General features: G+C 43.9%; 1 protein-coding gene across 4 annotated transcripts in view; it reads left to right on the plus strand.

Moving 5' to 3' along the window:
- Window positions 1-16,202, plus strand: part of LOC144764036 (uncharacterized) — a 64,209-nt gene extending 48,007 nt beyond the window's left edge. For 3 of the 4 annotated variants that reach the window (XM_078650176.1, XM_078650177.1, XM_078650175.1), the window contains exon 2: window positions 10,612-16,202. In XM_078650176.1, the coding sequence (XP_078506302.1) occupies window positions 11,116-12,840 (1,725 nt within the window). In that variant the 5' untranslated portion in view covers window positions 10,612-11,115 and the 3' untranslated portion in view covers window positions 12,841-16,202. The remainder of the gene's footprint in view (window positions 1-10,611) is intronic. The other variant, XR_013596300.1, reaches the window with a different exon arrangement.
- The last annotated feature ends 8,037 nt before the right edge of the window (window positions 16,203-24,239 follow it).

Below are 24,239 nucleotides of genomic sequence, written 5' to 3' on the forward strand. Positions count from 1 at the left end.
TATATTAAGTGAATCCTTGTGTTTTTTTTACAACATGCCCTCTTTGCTGGCACCTGTCCACAGCGTAGCTTCTGAGTGTAGAAGACTTTAGTGAGGCACCACCCCTCTAGAAACACCTTTTGTCTGGGTGAACATGGTGTGTAAATGGGCTAATGAATAGCAAATGCCATAATAACATGTCTGAACAGCGTAAAGGGCTGTGTACAAGATTTCAGAAAAACACATAGCCCTGTGCCACCACAATTTAACTACATGCACAATGTGAATGGTACAGTTTAATGAAACACCTCCCCTTGTTATATCTAAGTGCATGGAGTATATGAATACATTTCGTGACAGCATGCTGTTGCATCCTGATCATATTATTCCCTGCTGCTCAGCCCACTCAATCAAACTGACCACACATTCAAATCATGCACACAGTAACATTCCAATGACATCATACATACTCAGGCTGAGCAGCAGGGAATAATATGATCAGGATGCAACACATCTCCCTCTTTTATAACAATGAAAATAAAAGAGAGAAAGTGAAATTAATTACAATATGTCCTGATGGTGGTAAAATCAGGATTACTAATTAGCAATACATAGAGAATGAATAACTGTCATTGGAATGTTACTGTGTGCATGATTTGAATGTGTGGTCAGTTTGATTGAGTGGGCTGAGCAGCTGGATGTTGCTCCCGGTGGGGCCTGATTCCTACTCCTATATCTTCCTTTTATCTAATTATAATTAATAAATACCACCTTAAGGATACCTACGTCTACAGGAATTTATTCATTATAAATTACATCAACAACATGCAATACATGCTCTATAGTAAAACCTGTTCAATCACATATCCACAAGGTGCAGAATCTCTATGTATGGTAGAGTTTGGTAGGAAAGCTTTCTCTTATAAGTAGAATCACATTGAATATTTCAGTTGTCAGTGTTCTGTGCATTAGCAGTGGTAGAGATGGATGAACCAGTGATTCTATCTGACAGTACTCTATAACTGCACCTTCACTACTCACCCCTCACCACAGTTAAAGCTCTCTGTGCAAGATTTTACAGAAATATTAAGACTTGTGTTATTGCATTAGAACAGCTTGAAGATTCTCTATGGTATAAATTCATGAGAGACTTTCTCCTTTCCTTACATCTCTATGTTGAGTAAATGCTTCTGTTTTCTGGCAATATGGCTTCTTCACTGACATCCCTCTACAGCGTCCACGTTGGCTGGGAAAGGCTTTACTGACAAACTCACCCCTGTGCAACAATCTTTTCTCTGAGTGTACAGAGTATATGGTTTACTTTCCTAGCTGCACCCTCTCTAGTGACACCCCAGCACAGTGCTATTTTGTTCAGTAATTTATTTGTATAGAATGTATTAGTTAATCTAGGAGGGAAACATGGGATTGGGCAGTACAAGACACTCCTAAAGGGAATTAGATTCGGGAGGAGAACAACTGTGTGTTTTGTTTGTGTGTTGTATTTGACTTTGTTCATTTATTATTTATTATTTATTTATTTATTTATTAATTAATACAATTTATAGAGCGCATACGTTTGCCCGTGGGGGTCTTGGCGCTAAGATTACTATAAAGAGTCTCTGAGTGATGAAAGCGTTTAGGCCAAGGAGTGTTACTGGTTAAACAGCCATGTCTTCACCAGTTTCCAGGACTGGAGCAGAGAGCGCGCCGATCGAATGGTTAACGGGAGCGAGTTCCAGAGTCTGGCTGCAGACACTGTGAAACGCCTGTCTCCCCAAGTGACCGTTCTGGTAAGGGGTACTGCTAACTGTCGTAACTGCATCGATCTCAGTTGTCTGGACGGGCAGTAGATGGAAAGCTGCTCTTGCAGAAACCTTGGGCCTAGGTTATGAGTAGCCTTAAAAGTTAAACAGAGTGATTTGAATCTGATGCGGTTTTTAATTGTCAGCCAGTGGTAGTTCCTAATTATGTGACTGACTGATTTAAATTTTGGAGTCCTTGATAGTAATCTGGCAGCCGCATTTTGGATCATTTGGAGTTTGGAAATTACCCGGGATTGTGCATTGGCAAATAAACCATTACAGTAGTCCAGGGAGGAGTGCACAAGTGTGCTCACTACTGTTTTGCCTGCACTATCAGAGAGAAATGGGATAATTTTCCTTATGAGTCTGAGTTTGTGGTGGGCATTTGCTACTGTCTGGTTGGCATGTGCTGCAAAGTTAAGTTTTTCATCAAAAACTATACCCAAGTTTCTGACCTTAACTGACGGTGTAGGTAGAGTTCCCAACGATGGAGGCCACCACTCGGGGGACCATTGCGGGGTGATCTTACCAAAAATGACTACCTCCGTCTTTTCAGAGTTCAACCTCAAGCAGTTGGCCTGCATCCATTCTTTGATGGCCAACATACCCTCTTGAAACAATGCCGCTACCTGCTCCCCATCATTGTTGATAGCGAGCACCAGCTGGGTATCGTCAGCGTAGGAGGTAAGGCTCATGTGATAGGATTTAATCACTCTCGCCAAGTCCAACACGTAGATATTAAACAGTGTTGGACTTAGCGATGAGCCCTGGGGAACTCCACAAGGTAAGGCAAGCTCTGGTGTCTTGAAAGGTCCTAGCGTAACTGCTTGAGTTCTGCTCGAAAGGAACAAGGTGAGCAGTTCCTTAGCGCTGGATCGGATGTCCAAATTTCCGACACGGTCAATCAGGATGGAATGATTGACCGTGTCGAAGGCGGCCGATAAATCCAGCATTATAAGGATAGCTGTCCCTCCATGATCTCTGATTGATCTAATGTCATCTGCAGCTTTAATGAGAGCCGTCTCAGTGCCGTGGAGCTTACAAAACCCGAACTGCGTGTCATCCAGCAGTTTGTTTTGCTCGAGATAATCAGCCATCTGGGTGTTCATTACCCTTTCAAGCACTTTGGCGAGAAATGGGAGGTTGAAAGTATTTGTTTTACAATGTTCAGTATTTGATGGAAGAAATGCAAGACATGGTCTTTGGCGTGTCTTATAATGAGTTCCTACAGATCCTAAGCATTGTGTGGATCCTTATGTCGATATTCAGCTAGGAGGCAAAGTTGTTAGTAGACTCCGGTGCCAAAATGACTATGCCCACACAAGAATCATTTCAACAGAAGTGGGGTGAGCGTAAATTGTTGCCACCAAATAGGTATCATATGGCAGAAGAAAGATTGAGTTGCAAGGTTATTTTGAAGATATCAAGGAAGGAAGATCTATGGTAAAGTGTATGTGGCAGTTAAAGACCTAAACATTTTGAGATGGTTTCATCAAGGACTGTTTGGCATGATCTTATGTACAGGAACCACTGAACAGCTAACTGTAGCATGAGATAACAGTGGGGTAGAGGAGTTATTAAACCAGGTCCCTAAAGTCATTTCAGACAAACTTGATATTCAATTTATTAAGGTATGGAACTCAAAAAGAGGTCCACTTAAAAATTACAATTGAATCACACGATAAGAATACAATTTGCATTGTGCAAATAAAGACCTTTACCATAAAATAGTATTTGTATAAGTCAAAAGAAAAAAAGTCACTCACTTTTAGAGTGATAAAAAGTATAGCAGCATTTCATGAGTACAAATTTGTACAGATTAAATCACAACCATATAATCAACAGAAGATATAGCTAGAAAAAGAGAGAAAAAAGAGCTTATATTGTTATACAGAAGAACATCCTTCGACCAAGCAGCAATAATTAAGTGCACAGTTTTGCAGTTAATAAAAAGATACTAGTAAAACGACATTAGAGAAGAAGACAAATATCACAATGAGATTGGTTTATAAAATACAGTTATAGTTCCTTTACCACATCGAATATGTGGACTAATTATGCACACTATACAAACAATACAAGAAAAAAAAAATGAAAAGTATGTAATTAGTCAAGCCAGCAATAGAAAAACTTTATTCAATCTGGCAGCAACAGTTCAGAGTTCCAGAATTAATTTAGGAACACTTTAGAAATGAAGGGGAAATAACGAACAATAACATAATGAATTGGATACAGTATAGTTCCTTTACTGCAACAAATGAATAGAATTATTTGAGTACACAATTTAATTGAGTACCAAAATAGAATAAGTGGCATATAATCTAGTAGTTGGACCCGGAGGTAGGAGGCAATATGATTAAATATGAATAAAACGATTGCTCCCATACCCCTTGTCAAAAGCAACAAGTTTTAAAACACCGTAAACTTGAAGATTTTCTTAGGGAAAAGGAGAAACTCATGGGCTGTAGCTACAGTTTTAATACTATTCTGTATGAACAAAGGACGTAATTAGCATAGGTGATAAGGTAGTAGGACTGGGCATACAAACTAAATATGATCAATAGTCTGAGGGCCCAGATAACATAAGACACAATATCTTCCTGTGCTCGCATGGGAAGACCAACTTGCCGTTAAGTCATTTAAGGTAAGCGGTTCAAACAGAATAAAATAAGAAAATGGCGGACCCTATGATCTAATTCCAGGATAAATATTTCTGGGCAACCCCTTATACTAACTAGGACTCCAACCACTATGTAGATAGACACATCCTGGAAGAATCCCCCCCAGCGATGGAGCAGGAGGGCAATATCGATGCTCTTAGTGGACAACTTCAGCAGAGACTGGGGAGAGCCATTGATTTGGTGGCACCCCTTCGGAGGATGAAGAAGGTGGAGAGAGGAGCTGGTGCTCCGTGGTATAATGATACCTTACGGGATTTGAAACGTGCGGTGAGAAGGAAGGAACGAGCATGGCGGAAGGAGTATGACAAGAAACCTGTAAGTCGAAAAGTACAGAGAAAGATACGCTGGCATTGGAAGAATTGCACAGAGAGAGTAATTAAACTAGCTATCAACAAAAGCTGGTAAAGTCCTATCAGACCACCCAAATGGCGGAGCCTCATCACGTAGGACTCCTAGACCTTGGTTTGTGTGCAAGTGCCCAGACGTATTTTGGCATTGCATCACTCAGCCATGGTCTAGTCACCAAAGTTGTTCATGTGGATGGTGTGTCTGACATGTGCAGTGCAAAAAATCAAGTGGTGTGTATAAAATGGCTGAACAAGCAAACAAATAAACTTTAATGGCGTTTGCCTGAACGTCAGGTTAAAAATTAGTGAGGTGACAGTGTGACAAAATCACTGTCTAACTTGCTTGGTAAAGATCAAAAATTAGGGCCAACATGTTTCTGCCATAACGTGAAAGTCCACTGGCATTCTTCAGGGCCAAGCTGGAATGCTACTGCAAGTACACTACTAATTGTGTTCTAATTAATTGTGGGAAAGAAAATTTTTCTACCAAAATTTTTCTACCATTCTTCAGGGCCAAGCTGGAATGCTACTGCAAGTACACTACTAATTGTGTTCTAATTAATTGTGGGAAAGAAAATTTTTCTACCAAAATCAAATCAAATTGGTCATACAAGACCGTCCTACCGCATCTTCTTATGTAGTCCACAAGATGCAGTTGGTCTTCCCCATCAATTTTTGGGAAGTGAGCCTCACCTCACCCGGCAACTGCTCGGAATGATAAGGCCCCGCTCTGTCCGTCGGTACCTTCGGCTCGAGTTCCCGCCGTGAGGTACCGACGGACAGAGCGGGGCCTTATCATTCCGAGCAGTTGCCGGGTGAGGTGAGGCTCACTTCCCAAAAATTGATGGGGAAGACCAACTGCATCTTGTGGACTACATAAGAAGATGCGGTAGGACGGTCTTGTATGACCAATTTGATTTGATTTTGGTAGAAAAATTTTCTTTCCCACAATTAATTAGAACACAATTAGTAGTGTACTTGCAGTAGCATTCCAGCTTGGCCCTGAAGAATGCCAGTGGACTTTCACGTTATGGCAGAAACATGTTGGCCCTAATTTTTGATCTTTACCAAGCAAGTTAGACAGTGATTTTGTCACACTGTCACCTCACTAATTTTTAACCTGACGTTCAGGCAAACGCCATTAAAGTTTATTTGTTTGCTTGTTCAGCCATTTTATACACACCACTTGATTTTTTGCACTGCACATGTCAGACACACCATCCACATGAACAACTTTGGTGACTAGACCATGGCTGAGTGATGCAATGCCAAAATACGTCTGGGCACTTGCACACAAACCAAGGTCTAGGAGTCCTACGTGATGAGGCTCCGCCATTTGGGTGGTCTGATAGGACTTTAACAGCTTTTGTTGATAGCTAGTTTAATTACTCTCTCTGTGCAATTCTTCCAATGCCAGCGTATCTTTCTCTGTACTTTTCGACTTACAGGTTTCTTGTTGTTTGTGCATTCATACTGGGGGTATTTACCTGTTTTGTCGTTAAATAATTTCCCTCTGACCCTCCCCTACGAGTAGTTGTTATAATGGAAGGAGTATGACGCCATTGCCAAGAAAGAATATATTTCTTCCTTGTCGACGTATAAATTAGCCATTCAATCTAGGAAGGCTGTGTTCTTTGAGGAAAGAATAGTTGCGGCTAGAAATCCGCAGAAGGAAATCTTTCGGGTCCTTGCTGAGCTCAGGACAAATGAAGGGCAAAGCACTGAGTTCACCCAGGTGGACTGTCAGAGGTTCCAGGACTTTTTTGTGAATAAGATCTCCAACATCCTGGGAGAAATTGCCGCAACTATACCCCTCGATTGTCCTTGTCCACCCGTTCCCCCCATCCCATTGGACACCTTACCGTTGGTTGAGTTCCTCCCAATGGCAAAACAGGAGCTACGTACGATCATGGATCGGGTTAAATCTGGCTCTAAGGTCGATCTTTGCCCTCCGGATGTGTTCAAATTGGCACTGCCAGGCATTGAGAATGAAGTTCTACATCTGCTGAATGCCTCTCTTCTCACAGGACAGGTGCCTTTAGCTTTCAAAGAGGCTCGCCTGATCCCTTTAATAAAGAAACCTGGATCAGACACGAAGTGTTTAAAGAATTTCCGTCCTATCTCCCAGCTGCCTTTTCTGGCTAAAGTTATTGAGCAGCATGTGCTGGCCCAGCTCTCGGGACATCTGGAGAGCAACAACCTGCTGGAGTCCAACCAGGCAGGGTTCCGTGCTGATCATAGCACGGAACTAGTTATGCTCTCTATTTTGGATGAACTGAGGAGTCGCGCCGATATAAAAACATCGAGTGCCCTGGTACTATTGGATCTCTCCGCGGCATTTGATACCGTGTGTCACGAACAACTACTGTCGCGGTTGAGGTCCTTTGGTATCAGGGGTACAGCGCATGCATGGCTCACTTCATTCCTGCAGGGCAGGACACAGAGAGTACAGTTGGGGGATTTGCTTTCCACTTCCTCCTCTATTACTTGTGGGGTTCCACAGGGCTCCGCCCTGTCACCCCTACTCTTTAATGTATACCTGCAGCCTCTAATAGCACTCCTGAATAGGATGGATTGCTTAGTGTACAACTATGCTGATGACACCCAGATAATCATCCGGCTGTTGACCTTTTTTTTGTATTAGCAACCACTAAACATCATGTCCGTGGGGTGTGAACCCTGATTTTAACTGAACTAGTAGACCCACAGATTAAAACTACAAACTACTTCATCTCCTTTTTTATTTTCCTTAACCCATTCACACACTTGATACACTCATCTTCACTCCACGGCCCTACACTCGCATTTCACATTACTGCTTGGAAACAAAAGATCTCTGGTAAAGAGCCTCTTAAAGCATGTCCATCAGGCATAGCAGCAACGGCTCGACGAGGAGCAAGCCCTATGACGAAGCATGACACCCAGCCAGGTGTGTGAGGGACCTAGTTCAAAAAGGAGGAGACTCCGGCACCAACCTTTGGACATGTATATCTACCGACTGATCCTCCAATTCTCTCTTCCTGTATCCTTAGGAACTGCCTACTGTTTTGATGGAAATGGCATATGACCTGCCACTGGGGACTACTTGCCCCTAAGGCCTATTGGCCACTCCTGTAGAGGGCCCACCAGTGTGTGCTTTCCTTGGGCAAGCAGTCACCCAAACTGGGATCACTCAAGGCAGTAGAATTGAAAATGGGGTGCCCTGAGTGACTGTTCACCAGAACCACCCCATTTCTCAGATGGGGCATGGGTACCCTTTCCTTTCTCCTTACTCTGGGACTTGTCTGGGTCATCTTTAACCTCCCCCAAACTCTGCTGGAGGGAACCCGCAACACCCTTCTTGGGGTCACTACCAGGTACCTTCTTGGACACTCTGGTACTGGCCCAGAGGTCCATCGCCCCAGCAAGCTTCCAGAGGTCAGTCAACTTACTGTCAACTAGGTTCTGGGACAACACTTCTGGGGAGATGAGGCATCAGGTCTTGGATGCTTGCGCAGGCAGGGGAGGCGTCGGTTCCGGACCGGAGAGGAGATGACATCACAATGGCGCCGAAACCACGGTTCTGTACGATGTCACAATGTTGATGGATTCTTGACTACCCACGACGACGATCGGCTCCGCGATGATGTTGTGTTCGGAGTCGCTGTGGCACAGCAACAGGCATTAGGCCGGCGTCGCAAGTCTGAGCAGCGCTCACGGCTATGGCAGGCTTATGAAGTCGTCTCTGGCATCGATGTGGCACGGCGACTGGGGTTGGGTCCACGTCGCAAGTCGGAGCAGCTCTCACGACGTTGTTGCAGATAACGGCGTCTTTCGCCGGCGTCGGTGTTGCAGATTCCCTATGTAGCACTAGAACAGCAAGTTTCAGATGCAGGCAAACAGAAGGGGGTGAAGTCTGGTATCCCTGAGACTTCGGTCAGGAGGCAAGCTCAAATCAAGCCCTTGGAGTAATATTCTGCAAGATGATGAAGTCCTTAAAAAGTTCCTTCTCCTTTCCTTGGTAATGAAGAGACTACGGCAGGCCAACTCAGCAAACAGCACACTGGCAGAGGGGCAGTCCAAACTCCAGCAGCTTCCTTGGTTCTCCTTGGCAAAAGGTTTGTCTTGTTCCCAGAAGTGATCTAAAGTCTTGGGGTCTGGATCCCCATATTTATACTACTTTTCTCTTTGTTCTCTGAACGCAGAGAGGCCAAACCAGTTCTGGTCTGTCCTGGAGCACTTGTTGACAAGACTGCTTCTTTATTTCCACAGTGTAGTCTAGGGACAATAGACACACCACAGGAGGTGGAGCCAGCATTGTAGAGGGAAGGCCCAGCCCTTTTCAGGTCCCAGGTGCAACTCTTCTCTCCCATCTAGAAGCAGATCTCTCTATTCAGCGCTGGACTGACTCACCCTGTCTCCTGGAATCCTCCAGCCCCTGTCACTCAAACTTCAGACACGGAATACACAACCTAGCAGAGGCAGGCTTGGATAGTTAGGCAAGAAAATACCAACTTCACTAAAAGATGTATTTTTTCATTCTGAGTTCAGGCATACTAAACTCGAATTTCTACCATTTTTCCTGGGTCAGTTAGGATTATAAGTTCTAATAATCAAACTGCCCATTGTGGCCTATGGGAACACATAGCCTTGCAATAGTGAAAAACAAAAATGGCTGTAATTCACTATTAGGACATGCCTCACACACCAGGGCATGTTCTACCTCATACTTACAATGCACCCACCTTACAATGCAGGCCTACCATAGGGGTGTCTGACATGACAAAAAGGGAAGGTTTAGGGACTGGCAAGTGGGTGCACTTGCCAATTCGACATGGCAGTCACAGACTGCACACAGGCTCTGCAATGGCAGGCCTGAGACACACTTTACAAGCTGCTTCGGTGGGTGGCACAACCAGTGCTGCAAGCCCACCAGCAGCATTTGATTTACAAGCCCTGGGCACACATGGCGCACTGTACTAGGGTCTGACACGTGAAACCAAATAATCCAATCATGGAGACACCAATTAGTACAACAATTTAACATAGGGAGCACTTGCACTGTGGCACTGAATAGCAGTTGCACAGTGCCCGAAGCATCTAACCAGCAAAACATATCAAAAATAGAGGAGGCAATCAGAAAAAATGGAAGGGAGACTCACGCCAATGATACCAGGTCTAACAAACTCCCTTGTCGCAATTGCTTATGTTTTCCCCAATTATTTTGATGCCCTGTGTTGCATGGTTCAGTCACAGGAAAAGGCTCCATCTTGTATTATTTGTTAGACTGTATGATAATGGGAAGCATGCCCTGGATAAGAAGGGAGGCTTCTTGTCACTGTCGATTTAACAATGTGTGTCACTGGGAGAGGGTCTCACTCACTGAACAAGGAACCTTCTCTGGTGTTTTGGTTACTCTTTGAGTCCACACTCCTTGATAAAAAGGGATCACGTAAGGATCATATGCCCTTACTCTGCCTATTGCATCTTTATACTGAAAGTGTAATCTAGAATCTCTTCAGCACACTTGTCTATATGAACAATGAAATGTCTCATTAAATGACACTAGATCCCTTTTAGATCTTTATTGCAAAGCAGATGCATTTTCAACTTGCCTATTATAAACTGTGGTGGCTGTGCTTTAGACCTTCTTATAGTTTTCTGTTTGTACAGTTTTATTGTGCATAATTTTGTGATTTTCTTGAAACATCGAACAACGTTTTCTTCTATCTCTCTCTCTCTCTCTCTCTCTCAAATACCAATAGATTTTTGTGATGAACTCTACATTTCACTTATTTAGTGTTTTTTTCCTTAATCCAACAGGTGAAATAAATGCAGGGTTGAATGAAAAAGGTGAAGCCATTAAACATCACTTGTGTAGGAGGTGATGTATAAACAGTATACCTCCAATTCTGTTCCTGTGCAGGCTAATGCCTCTCCAAAGTCTTTTTCTACAGCAAAAAACCCATACTGTCCAATGACGTCTGTACTTTGCTCTTAGGCATCAGCTGATATATATTGAAGATATAACACACTGACATACCGAAGCAAGTCTGATGAGGTGCTCATTACGAAGGAAGAGCTATACCCTAGTATCAGAAAGAACACACAGGAGAGAAACTGTATAAGTATCTAGAATGTGACAAAACATTTATTAGGCGGAGAAAGAGGGAGTGTGACATCAGAAACTTCATACTGGAGAAAAAAGACATATTGATGGACTGACTGTGAAAAAGTGTGCTTCGCAATGAAAGACCTGACGCTGCATCAGACTATCCACATAGAGAAGAAAACATATCAATGTATCAAATGTACTAAAGTGTTCGGATGGAAGCAAAACCTAAAGCTGCATCAACAAATCCCCACTGGGGAAAACCGTATGAATGTTTAGAATGCAACAAGACATTTATTACCAATGGAAACCTAAGAAAACATCAGAAGATCCACACTGGGGAGAAACCATATGAATGCACTGAATGTGACAAAGCATTTATAACCAATGCAAAGCTAAAACAGCATCAGAAAATCCACACTGGTGAAAAACGTTATGAATGTACAGAATGTGGCAAAGCATTTATAGCAAATGGAGATTTAAAGCGACATCAGAAAATCCACACTAGGGAGAAATCATATAAATGTACAGAATGTGACAATGCATTTATAACATATAGAGATTTAAAGCGACATCAAAAAATCCACATTGAGGAAAGACCATATAAATGTACAGAATGTAATAAAGTGTTCCAAAGGAAGAAAAATCTAAAGCAGCATCAACAAATTCATACTGGTGAGAAACCGTATGAATGTACAGAATGTGAAAAGGGATTTATTACCAGTGGAGACCTAATGAAACATCAGAAAGTCCACACTGGGGAGAAACCATATGAATGCACTGAATGTGACAAAGCATTTATAACAAACGGAGACCTAAAACGGCATCAGAAAATCCACACTGGTGAGAAACCATATCAATGTACAGAGTGTGACAAAGCATTTATAAGAAATGGAGAACTGAAGCAACATCGGAGAATCCACACTGGGGAGAAACCATTTCACTGTACTGAATGTGACAAAGCATTTATAACAAATAGAGAGCTGAAACAACATCAGAATAGCCACACTGGGGAGAAGCCATATCAGTGTACAGAATGTGACAAGGCATTTATTGTAAGGCAAAATTTAGTTCGACATTGGAAAGTTCACACGGGAGAGAAACCATATCAATGTATTGAATGTCACAGAGCATTTCTAACAAATGGAGAGCTAAAGCAACATAAGAATATCCACACTGGGAAGAAGCCATATCAATGTACAGAGTGTGACAAAGCATTCATAACAAATAGAGAGCTGAAGAACCATCATAAGATCCACACTGGGGATAAACCATATAAATGTTCTGAATGTGACAAAGCATTTATAACAAATGGAGACCTTAAGCAACATCAAAAAGTCCACACCGGGGTGAAACCCTATGAATGCATAGAATGCAACAAGGCATTTATTACAGGGCAAAGGTTAATACGACATCAGAGAGTCCACACTGGGGAGAGACCATATCAATGTACAGAGTGTGACAAAGCATTTATAACAAATGGAGAGCTAAAGCAACATCAGAAAATTCATACTGGGGAGAAACCATATCAATGTTCAGAATGTGACAAGGCATTTCTTAAAAAGTCACATCTAATGAAACATCAGATAAGCCACTCTGGTGAGAAGCCATATAAATGTACAGAGTGTGACAAAGCATTTATAACAAATACAGTGCTAAAGCAACATCAGAGAATCCACACTGGGGAGAAACCATTTCAATGTACAGAATGTGACAAAGCATTTATAAGAAATAGAGAGCTGATGCAACATCTAAAAGTCCATACTGGAGAGAGACCATTCAACTGCACTGAATGTGACAAGGGATTTATTAGAAAGTCACGTCTAATACAACATCAGAAAGTCCACTCTGGGGCGAAACTGTATAAATGTAATTCATGTGACAAGGCATCTATTACAAATAGAAATGTAACGCAACATCAGAAATTCCACAAAACATGAATATACAGAAAGTGACAAGACATTTATTGCAAATTAAAGTTTAAAAATACATCAGCAAGTTCACACAGGAGAGAAATCATATACATTTACAGAATGTGGCAAAGCATTTAAAAAAAATGGAGAGGTAAAGAAACATCAGAAAGTCCACACTGGAGAGAAACAATATGAATGTACCGAAGGTGACAGATTTATTACAAAGCAACATTTAATACAACATCAGAAAGTATGTACAGGAGAGAGACAGTTCTCACTGTAATAAATGTCACAAAGCATTCATGGCAAATGAAGAGCTGAAGCAACATCAGAAAATCCATGTGGAGAGAAATCCTATGTATGTACAGAACATAATAAAGTCTTCTGCAGGAAGAATAAGGTAATGCAGCATCAACAAACCTACCGTAGGGAGAAACCTTATTAATGTACAGAATACAACAAGGGATGTATTACTAAACAAAATTGTATAGGACATCATAATGTTCACACAGGCAAGAAACTATATAAATGTATTGAATGTGAAAATGTATTCATAAAAAATGGAGAGCTAATGTAACATCAAATATCTACACTGAAAATAGTACTGAATGTGGCAAGGCATGTATTAGCAATGGAGAGTTAAAACAACATCAAAGTTACCATTTTTTAAAATTATATTTTTATTGAGAGTTCATTGACTTAATAACATACAATATTATCACATTCAGATACATATTCCAAAATATTGAGAGATGAAGGGATTGCTTAGACTCCAAAATACAAAATATTACAATCTTATAAATGAACGTTTCAAAATACACAGTGGTGCAATCGTAAAACATCCATAATACAGAGAAAGATCCTAGTAAGTTAAAGTGAAAAGTACTAAATCAGGGCATATATTTACAAATATGTTCTACCTTTTTATACCAAATGAGAGAAAAAATAAAAACAATTTAAGTTAAAGTGCGAAGTGCTAAATCCGACCAGATACCTATACATATATGTTATCCTTTTAAATCATCAACAAGATGTTATCTTATGTTTCAAACGCACTCCAATACTTCTCATACTTTCTTATTGCTCCTGATCTTATTGCATATTTCTTTTCCAATTCCTGTATTCTGAACAATTTTGCCTTTCACGCATAAAAGGTAGGTACCTTCTCTGACCTCCACAATTGCAGAATTAAAGATCTTGCTATTAAAGCTGCAATAAACAAGCCTTCCTCGTGTGTAGAGGTAGCCGGAGAGCAGCCAAAGACTGCCGTAGATTTATCAAATGAGATAAGGGGATCAATTATAAATTTAAGATATTTCTCGATCTCCACCCAGAAGCTCTGGATATTTGGGCACTCCCAAATGATATGCGACCAGGTTCCTTTGTCTGCACAGCAAAAACATTTGTCTTCTATTTGCGGATATATATTGTGAAGAAAAGAGGGTGTTCTATATATCAACCATTTCGAATAGTATTGCATGCGTTTGAAGTTTCCCCCTCTGAAAACAACTGCATTGAGTTTATTAAGCCTATTCCAGGTTGGTTTAAGAATCTGCATAAAGTTATCATTGAGGAAAATATGTATGAATGTACAGAATGTGATGAAGTGTTCCTAATTAGGTAACTCTATTTTCCTTTGCCTTCTTTCTTGTTGATGCATAGCCAGACAGACTTTTGTGTGTGTAGTAATTCTCTAGTGGGATCAGTACCCTCTGGCTTTCGCAGATCCCCCTTTGAACCCAAGAACCTTTTTGATTTAATAGAAGGGCACAGGACAGTCCCTTCAGAAAGTCCACACATTGTAGATACCATATCAGTGCACTTACTGTGCCAAGCCATGTTCTAAAAAAAGCTAGCTAAGAAGACATCAGAAAGTTCACACAGGAAATAAATTATACGAATGCATGAACTGAATGTAACAAAGCATTTATTTACAAAGGCATACCTAGTGTATCACACAGGGTAGAAAGACATGACATGAACAACCATATCACAACAACTGTGTCCATGCATTTGTCAAAAAAGAAAGACCTAATGCAACATCAAACAGTCCACCCTCGGAAGAAACCATATAAATATATTGAAGTGACAATTCATTTTTTTGCAGGGCACAGATAATACAATAACAGTACTTCAACACAGAGGAGAAAGTTGTGATGGTGGAGAATGCTTATCACTGCACTCACTGTGGCAAGGCATCCTTTACAAAGGCAAAACTAATGCAACATCAGAAAGTCATTACTAGTGGGACACCTGTCCTCCACTCAGGAGCGACACCGTAGGAATATAACAAATGTGACAAAGCAATTATTACAAAGGGACTATTAACGCAACATCTCAAAATTCACACTGGAAATTAATGAAAGCAGGTGCTGATCCAAGAGTCCATATTGGCAGAAACAACGTTTTGTTGCAAAGCGCTTTTCACAACAGGAAACTAATGTGTCATCATGCCTTCAAGGGAGAAACTCTGTCTTCAGTATGACAAGGCCCTCATTACAAAGGAATAGCTAACTCATGATCAGAAATTATACACGGCTGGAGAAGCCATTTGAGTATTATAAACGTGAAAGAACATTTGCTACCAAACGCTCTCTGATGATTCAGCAAAAAGGCCACCCGGATTTAAGATGTACTGATTGTGAAGTCTTTCATTTGAAACAGTCACCTGCTCACTGATATAGAAGGACACAATACATGAACAAAATAAGGAACAAAGGAACAGAAACAGTGGCAAGCATCGTAAGCGCAGAAGGATTAGTCTAGAAAAGATCCCAACTTATCCCTTTCCCACAAAGGTGACAATATGCAGACTCCAGCAAGCATCAAACTTCGACAGAATGCAAATGTTACAGGAAGGCAATACATAGATGTATTTCCCTGTTCCCAGCCTACTCTGGTATTAGGACTGTTTTGGCTACCTAGTGCTAAGACCTGGCTCTGCCTATTTACTCATGTGAGATTTGATTAGTATGGCTATCCAGGGTTCTTATCCACAGTTACGGGAGTATTTGTGGTAATAACATTCAGAGTTTATCATTATCGTTTATCTTTGACATTTGTTTGTTTCATTAACACTGCTGCCCGGGAGAGGACAAGTGGAGTTTTCTGGTCAGATAGAAGTCAGATGCCACTGGCCTTAGAGGTTTGCAGCCCCCGGAGGACGTGTGGATCAGGTTTATGGTATTATGTGGGACCAGAGCTGCCATTATTTGTACAGACATTACAGGACCGTTTTCTGGACAACCTGTGAATAGGAGGCCTCTACTTAGAGCAGTGCTTACAATCTCCTATGTCACGTGTAGGCAACAATTGTATTCTTTCTACTTCTGTACAGCGTATTTTTTTAACAAGCTCATCTGTAATAAAATGAACATCTGCTGAAAGTACCTACTGCAATCCTAGATGTTTTAACACTAAACTTTCTCACACTGTAGAGGGTACATAGTTATTTACTTTTCTAAAGCGTTCTAATGTCCATTGAGGTTTTGCCCGTGCAATATGAAAAAACAAATAAATTAATCTGTTTTCCTGAATTGGGGAAGACAAAGCAAAGGTCTTATCTCTCCTTGAGCCTTATCCCAAAAGGATAAGCTTCATGGCCACCATTGGGGAGAAAAATGGGACAGGGAATCAAATGGATGATTATGTTTAGAGGCCATGGAGAGGGACTAGAGATGTCAGCAATGTTTACCCAACCCTTAGTCACATAAAATGTGAGCACCTAGAAAATAAACACCCTTAGTTTCTTCCAATGTGAGTAAATGGCCTAGTACCCCCTCAGTGTCTTCCAATGAAGTGAATGTGAAAGAAATTCATTAAATCCTGATCGTGTCTTTAATTAATTTTATTTAGAGGTTTTTATAAAGCACAAACATGACCCTGAAGAATCAGAGCACTGTACATAGGAAAAGATCGTGTTGGTTACATATATAAACACAATAGCACTTTCAACCCAACGCAAAAGAGACATTGTATCAATTTTAGCAGCTCTATGCCCACATGCTTGGATTGAGGTAATCTACAATGTCACTACTGGTTATGGTGACTGGATGAGACATACAGTAAGGTGTGCTATTTACAAAGCTGGCTTATGGTCACTAAGCAGTTTGACAAAGACCTGATTTCTGTTCCAGAGCCAAATATAATAAACTGTAATAACAAATGCAACGGAGCAGTACCACACTCCCGTCTGACCTTGTCTCCCGCTGGGCTCCCATGTAGCAACAATAATAAAAAGCATAATATTACTGAACCGTATGGGCCTATATGGTGACCGAAGAGGCACTGTGGGAAGAATTTGAACATTAATCCTCAGTCTTCTAATGGACAGAAGCGGAAGTTGATAGGTCGTTGTTTCACCATCTTGAAGACTTTGATACTTGGATAGAGACTCAAAAAAACTGGAAACTTCTCTTCACTTGTTTATGAAAGGTGAACTGTTGTTAATTCCACAGTAAACAAGGCTTGCTCTCGTGCTTAAAGATTGTAAAAGAGGGAAGACACTCTAAACAGTGAGTGAGCTAGAAAAGGTCCCCACTCGCCTACAATTTGCCAACTACTAATCCTCAATTAACCACTTACAGTCTCAAGACAAGTTACATCTCATTGATATGCAAGAAAGACAGGTTTCTAACAATACTGTTATATCTAACACTTCGGAGCATCGCATGAGTCGGGGCAACAATGTGATTGACGCCAGTTTAGGCACCCCAAGACTAGACTGTAATGTTCTGCTAAGGTTACTCATGCAATGTGGTTAGGGGTTTGTTGGGTGGGCTCTTTGGGTGACTATTACTAGAACAAAGGTGGCACTGAGTTTTGATGGCAGAAAGCAGGGGGTCAAAACTGCAGACACAACACATAAGCGTGGGGCAAGCCCCGGATGTAAAATTAGGCTGCTCGCCTATAATGGGAGAGGGGTGAATGACCACCACAAGGTCTGATTGGTGACTGCATTCCTCAATAGGCCTAAGGTGGCTGTTGCTTTTGTTCAGGAGATGCATGCTACTTCTGTTAATCATTTTTTCAAAATCTGGAGCCCATCCCTCTATTTCTATTCCTCAGCCGTCAGTGAAGTATCCCTATTGGTTAAACCAGGCTTAAGGTTCAGGCCTCTGTGATGGAGAGGGCCGGTGCGTGGATGGGTTGGGCATACATTACATTGATCAATACATATGGACCGAACTTTGATGATCCTGCTTTTTTTTTCTTTCACTAAAGTTAGAAACAAGCTTGTGACCTCTTTCCCTCACTTTGTAATATGTGGAGAATATTTTATTGCTGCAAGCTGAGTTGGATAGCTTTGACAGCCTGTCCAGCTGACACACCCAAGCACAGGAAGATCTATGGGATAATATGCAACAGTTCAAACTGCTAGACTTGTGCCATGATGAATGCCTCAATTCCATAGTGCATACATTCCATTCAATGGTACATGGAAAATGTTCCAGGATCGATTACTGGTAAGAATCTAGTGATGAGATGGACTGGATTAAAACTATAACACATTTATAAAGAACTCTGATCATTCTCCAGTGCTGATGGCTTTGACCATTGCAAGGTAGGTGGGGGATACGCTACCCTCAACCATGTGAGAAGCCATTATGAATACATTACTAAAACCTGATAAGCCACTGCACATCATCCCCCCCATTGTCACAAAACTCTTGACAATAAAATACTAGTTAAAATTATTGCTAACAGGTTACTTTCCCTTTGGCCTTGCCTGGTGCTGCCAGAACAGTCATGTTTCATTCTGGGGCGATCAAACGCACATAACCTGAGCACACTTTTTGCGGGTGCATACCAAATCAACTCCGATATTGAGGTAGTCGCAGTGTTTTTAGACACAGCCAAGGCTTTTGATTCCATAGACTGACTCTTTTTACTCACACTGGCAACATCAGAGCGCCGTCCTGGCCCAGAGCACACAGCTTAGCTCCCACCCGAGCTCCAGACCTCCAACAGACTGGAGAACACACATTCAGACGCTGGAGAGTGCAGCCTCACAAAGGAAAAGAAAAAACTGCTTACCTGAGCAGTGCACGAAGGAGACGTAATGGCCACCATGCTGCCCAGTGAGCTATTCCTAGTAGCGTGAGCCCCGTCAGCACAAGTGCCTAGATGGAATGAATGGGTAGAGAGACTTCTTCTATTCCATGAAGCCACCAAGGTAGTCCGCGATCAGAGGAGAGCCATGCTCCTACACCTAGGGAGAAAGGACATGTGTAAGATTTTTAAGTCCATCACTGAAGCAGCCCCAAGGCACGTTGTACACTTATAACCGCTCTCTCGGCACACTTCGAGCCCATGGCAAATCAAGACTATGAACGCTTTGTGTTTCGTCAGGCACGTCAACACTCTGATGAGTCCATTGACGCTTTCCTTGTTCACTTTTAAGATCTAGCAATCACCTGTGGATTTCACAATGAAATGGAAGAGATATAAGGACAAATCATCCAAGGGTGTGCCTCGGCCAAGTTCCGAGAGAGAATACTGGAAGAGTCCGGAAAACTACTGGCAGACATTCTGATGGTAGGTCGGACTAAGGAGCTGTCACGAGCCAGAGCTGCCCAAATGGAGGTGGCTCTACAGGTTCCAGTGAAGACGGAACCAGTCAACGCTGTCATGACAGGCCCATGACCAAACCAAGCCGGAAGGACAACGTAAACACCCGGATGTATGGATATTGCAGAGGAAACCCTCACGGTTCCACGGAATGACCAGCGCACGGGAGGAGATGCACGGATGCGGCAAGCCAAACCACTTTGTGCGAGTATGCCGATCCCAAAGTTATCATGCCACGGCCCACAGTAAACATGATCTCTGAAGTCAGGAGTGAAAACAGTGACATGAATGATGATGAAGCAGAAGAGCACACTGTCCATTTGGTGTTCACCATAAGCAGCACTGCCCAATCCTCGCGTCGACTCACACAATGGCAAGTGCGATTTGGAGAACAAGACACCACCGCCGTCATTGACACCGGAGCGACCCTCAACATCATGTCAGCAGAAGCGTATGAGAATCTGAAGCAAGATCCACCCTTGAACGCTGCAAACATTAAAGTATTTGCATATGGCCTAGATCAGCCACTGGTAATGTGAGGAAAATTCAGAACCCCTCTCGTTTGGCTCTCGCCCCATAGTGACACAGATCTACATTGCGGAGGAAGGACTAAAGGGGAAGGAAATACATCTGCACATAGACCCCACCGTGCAGACCGTAGCCCTGTGACACCGGTGCATTGCTTTTCATCTAAGACCCTTGGTCGAAAAGGAGTTGGCCAAGTTATAAGCCACCAGAATTATCGACAAGGACTCTCTACCTCCAACCTCCCTCTTCTCTCTCTCTCTCTCCCTTAGTTCTTTCTCTCATCTGTCTCTCTTTCTCTCTCCCCTTTGGTACTTCCTCTCTCTGTCTCTCTCACTCTTGCACTACCTCCCCCTCCCCCTTTGGTACTTCCTCTCTCTCCTCTGTCTCCTCTGTCAGACACAGGGACACAACAGATGAAGAACTTTGTTAAGGACGATAGGTAGCCCATATTTCTGAACCACTGATCCTTATCGCTGTACAGGACCAGGACCCGCCTGTCAGACGTTACACCCAAGTCTGCTGTACCTCGAAGGGTTGTCGGAGTGCAACTTGGTTGCTCAGAAGGAAAGCTACTGCCCAGAGAAGGTTTTGGCTGTGACTGTCACATCAGACGACTGGTAGTTCAGTGGCAGCTAAACTTCTGCCAGACCCAAGAAGACGTTGAGGGACTGCGAACCCTGTATCCAGGATCACCTAACTAGGCCAGTGGACCGAAGAGCAGCTGCAGTAAGACCTCCTTCAACCACTTTGCATCAACACCACCTCTCAGCATCTTCAGCATCAGGACCACTTCCATAGGAATCCATTGCAATGAGGGTAAAGCGGCTGGAACTGTAGAAAGACTGCTTCTTCTGTGCAGGTAACTGTGTCTTAGAGCCTTGCCGGTCCCCCTTACTGGCTCCCTGCCGGAGTTAGTTGCCCGAAGTAACTAAATAACTGCATTACAACTAGTCCAACTTGTTGGTGAAAAGGTTTCTAAGTGCCAAATTTGTTAAATTTGCCAGTGCTTTTTTGCAGTTGAGTGAAATGTTCTGATTTACTAATAACTTGCAAATTCCAGAAGTCTGGAACCCTCTGGTGGATCTTTTTCATTGTGGTGTCTAGAAATATATAAAATCTGTTTTATTTTTATAAATTGATGTCAGATTTCTTGAGTGTCCAAGTTATTTCTTCCCTTTTTTAAATCCATTAAATTTGTTCATTTGTGTAAATCTTGGTGCTCAGAGCCACAGCTACACAGGGTTGAGTTAATGTTGTACAAACAAAACCTACTAATCCTAAAAAAATTGGCAAGTGTATTGCACGGTGAAGTCGCACAACCACAACATATAAGGCACCCCATTTCCTCACAACAACGTTTTATTACATTCTTCACTCTCAGCATTTCAGACATCTGTTCAGACATACTGGGAATGGGAGCATAGGATACAACATTCATTCCAAACACCAGTTCAGAGATGCAGGGAATGGGAGCACAGGAGATGACAGACAGTCCAGACACCGGGTCAAACTTGCAGGGAATGGGCTCACTGGATACAGCACGCATTCCAGTCACTAGCTCAGACATACTCATGCACAGCATTCATGTGCTATACTCGGCACTCATGCAAACACACTTAACACACACTCAGGATGTTAGAGAGAAGGACTGGGTAAGCACACAGATGAGGAACTACATTGGCCCACTCATGTAAAGTTTAGTAATCCCTCCTGTATTTGGATAAAGCCGAACAGTTCAGGTATTCCCCCATGAAGGAGGCGCTCATTAAAGATTTTGGCCTCAACCCCGAAAGGTACCGCCAGAGGTTCCGTGGCAGCCATAAGCTGTCCACGCAGAATTGGGTGGATTTTTTTGAGTATGCCCGTAAGGCTCTGGAAGGTTGGGTGCGTGGCAGCGAGGTGCGTGAATATGAGGGCCTGTACAATCTTTTTTTGAGAGAGCACCTCTTGGATAAGTGTTTTCCGGAGCTGCGCCAACATCTAGTGGACCGCAAGCTTACTGACCCCCGTGAGCTTGCGGAGGAGGCGGATACCTGGGTTAGCACCCGGGTGTCGCACAAGGGCCCCGGGGGAGATGGCCCGAAAGGCGGACAGGGCGCCCCCCAGAAGAAAGAGGGTGGAGATAAAAGAACGGAGTTCTCACGAGGCCCACAAACTAGACAGTTTGGGAGAGGAGTAGGTACCCCACCTCAATCTCGTTCCCCAAAACCCACTTACCCTGACAAGAGTCAGCAGCCAAAAGTGGTCCGGTGCTATGAGTGCGGAGAGGTCGGACACTACAAGGGAGATGCCCAGTGTCGCAAACGACCCCCAGCCCCCACTTGTGGCAAGAGTCCCGGGGTGGCTAGTGTAGCGCTTGGGTTGGAGCTGCCCCTAGATAGGGAAGGGGAGTGGCAGGCCTGACCCTGGTTTCACTTGGGAATAGAGAGATGGTCCCAGTGACGCCCTTACCATTGAATACTGCTAAGTACCAGCAGAGGGTGAAGGTCAATGGGGAGGAGGTGGACGCTCTGAGGGACACAGGAGCCAGCATGACCACCATAGTGAGGCAGCTGGTGTCCCCTGAGCAGGTAGTACCTGATGTGTTCCATCCGGCCGTGTTGGCTGACGGCAGTATGAGCTACTATCCCGTGGCTCAAGTTCCCTTTGAGTGGGGAGGAGTGTCAGGCCCGTTGAGAGTTGCGATAAGCCCTGCCTTGCCTGTGGACTGTCTGCTAGGTAATGACCTGGAACATACCGCCTGGAAGGAAGTGGAGTTTAAGGCCCACACTGAGATGCTGGGGTTACCAGGGTGGACTTGCGTGGTCACGCGGTCCATGGCTGCCCGGCAGGAAGCTCAACCCGGGTTGGAGACTGAGACAACGGCCCAACCCAATGCTGGTCCTGGAGAGGAGAGTGTTGTGGAGGACACACCCCGTGTGATGGATGGGGAGCCCGCGGAGGTACCCCCGGAGTCCATGGAGGTGGATGTCGTTCCCGTGGGGGAGGATGTCGTTCCCGTGGGGGACTTGCCGACCCTTGCCGAGTGGCATGTGGAAGGAGCGCCTACCCTGGAGGAATTCTGTCGGGCGCAGAAGGAATGCCCCACGCTTGAAGGCATGCGGCGACAGGCCGAAGCCCAAGCGGTCAACCAAGAGACCGGCAGTTATCACGTGTATTGGGAGGATGGCCTCCTGTACAGTGAGCCAAAGGTTCCGGTGCATGGATCCTCGAGGGCCTTAGTGGTCCCCCAGTGCTACCGGGCCTTTTTGTTGGAATTGGCGCATGAGATACCCTTAGCCGGACACCTGGGTCAGGACAAGACCTTTGCGAGGCTAGTCCCACATTTTTATTGGCCCAGGATGAGAGTTGCCTCTGACACATATTGCAAGACCTGCAAGACTTGCCAGGCAAGTGGCAAGACGGGGACCAAAGTGAAGGCCCCATTGGAACCGCTCCCGGTTGTCAGGACCCCTTTTGAGCGGGTCGGTATCGACATCGTTGGGCCGTTGGACCCTCCGACCTCTGCGGGACACCGGTTCATTTTGGTGTTAGTGGACCACGCCACTCGGTACTCAGAGGCTATTCCTCTGAGGATCGTGACTGCACCTGTGGTGGCGCGGGCCCTGATGGGGATATTTACCCGAGTGGGATTGCCCAAGGTCGTGGTGTCGGACAGGGGCACAAATTTCATGTCGGCCTACATGCAGGCCATGTGGAAGGAGTGCGGAGTGACCTATCGGTTCTCTACTCCTTACCACCCCCAGACTAACGGGCTCGTAGAGCGCTTCAACAAGACCTTGAAGGGGATGATCCGGAGCCTGCCAGAAGACTTGAGGCGGAAATGGGACATCCTCCTCCCTTGCTTGCTGTTTCCGTACCGCGAGGTACCCCAGAAGGGAGTTGGGTTCAGCCCTTCGAACTGCTCTATGGCCACCCCGTTAGGGGACCCCTCAGTCTTGTCAAAGAGGGGTGGGAGAAGACTTCGAAGAAGCTTCCCCGTGATGTTGTCAGCTACATGCTGGCATTCCGCAGCCAGATGGCCAAGCTGTGGAAGGAAGCCTCAGACAACTTAGAGGCTAGCCAAGCCGTCATGAAGGAGTGGTATGACCGCAACGCTCAGACGCTGGAGTTGGACGCTGGACAGAAGGTGTGGGTCATGGAGCCTGGGGAGCTTAGCGCCCTCCAGGACCGGTGGACTGGTCCGTACGAGATTGTGGAGCGTCAAGGCCAGACCACCTACGTCGTTGACTTGAAGACCCCCGTCAGCCCCATCGGGTGCTCCACGTCAACCGCGTGAAGCCTCACCATGAGCGATCGGAGCTTGCTCTCCTTATGGTGACGGATGG

The sequence above is a fragment of the Lissotriton helveticus genome, chromosome 6, assembly GCF_964261635.1.
Source record: "Lissotriton helveticus chromosome 6, aLisHel1.1, whole genome shotgun sequence".
Classification (NCBI taxonomy): Eukaryota; Metazoa; Chordata; class Amphibia; order Caudata; family Salamandridae; genus Lissotriton; species Lissotriton helveticus.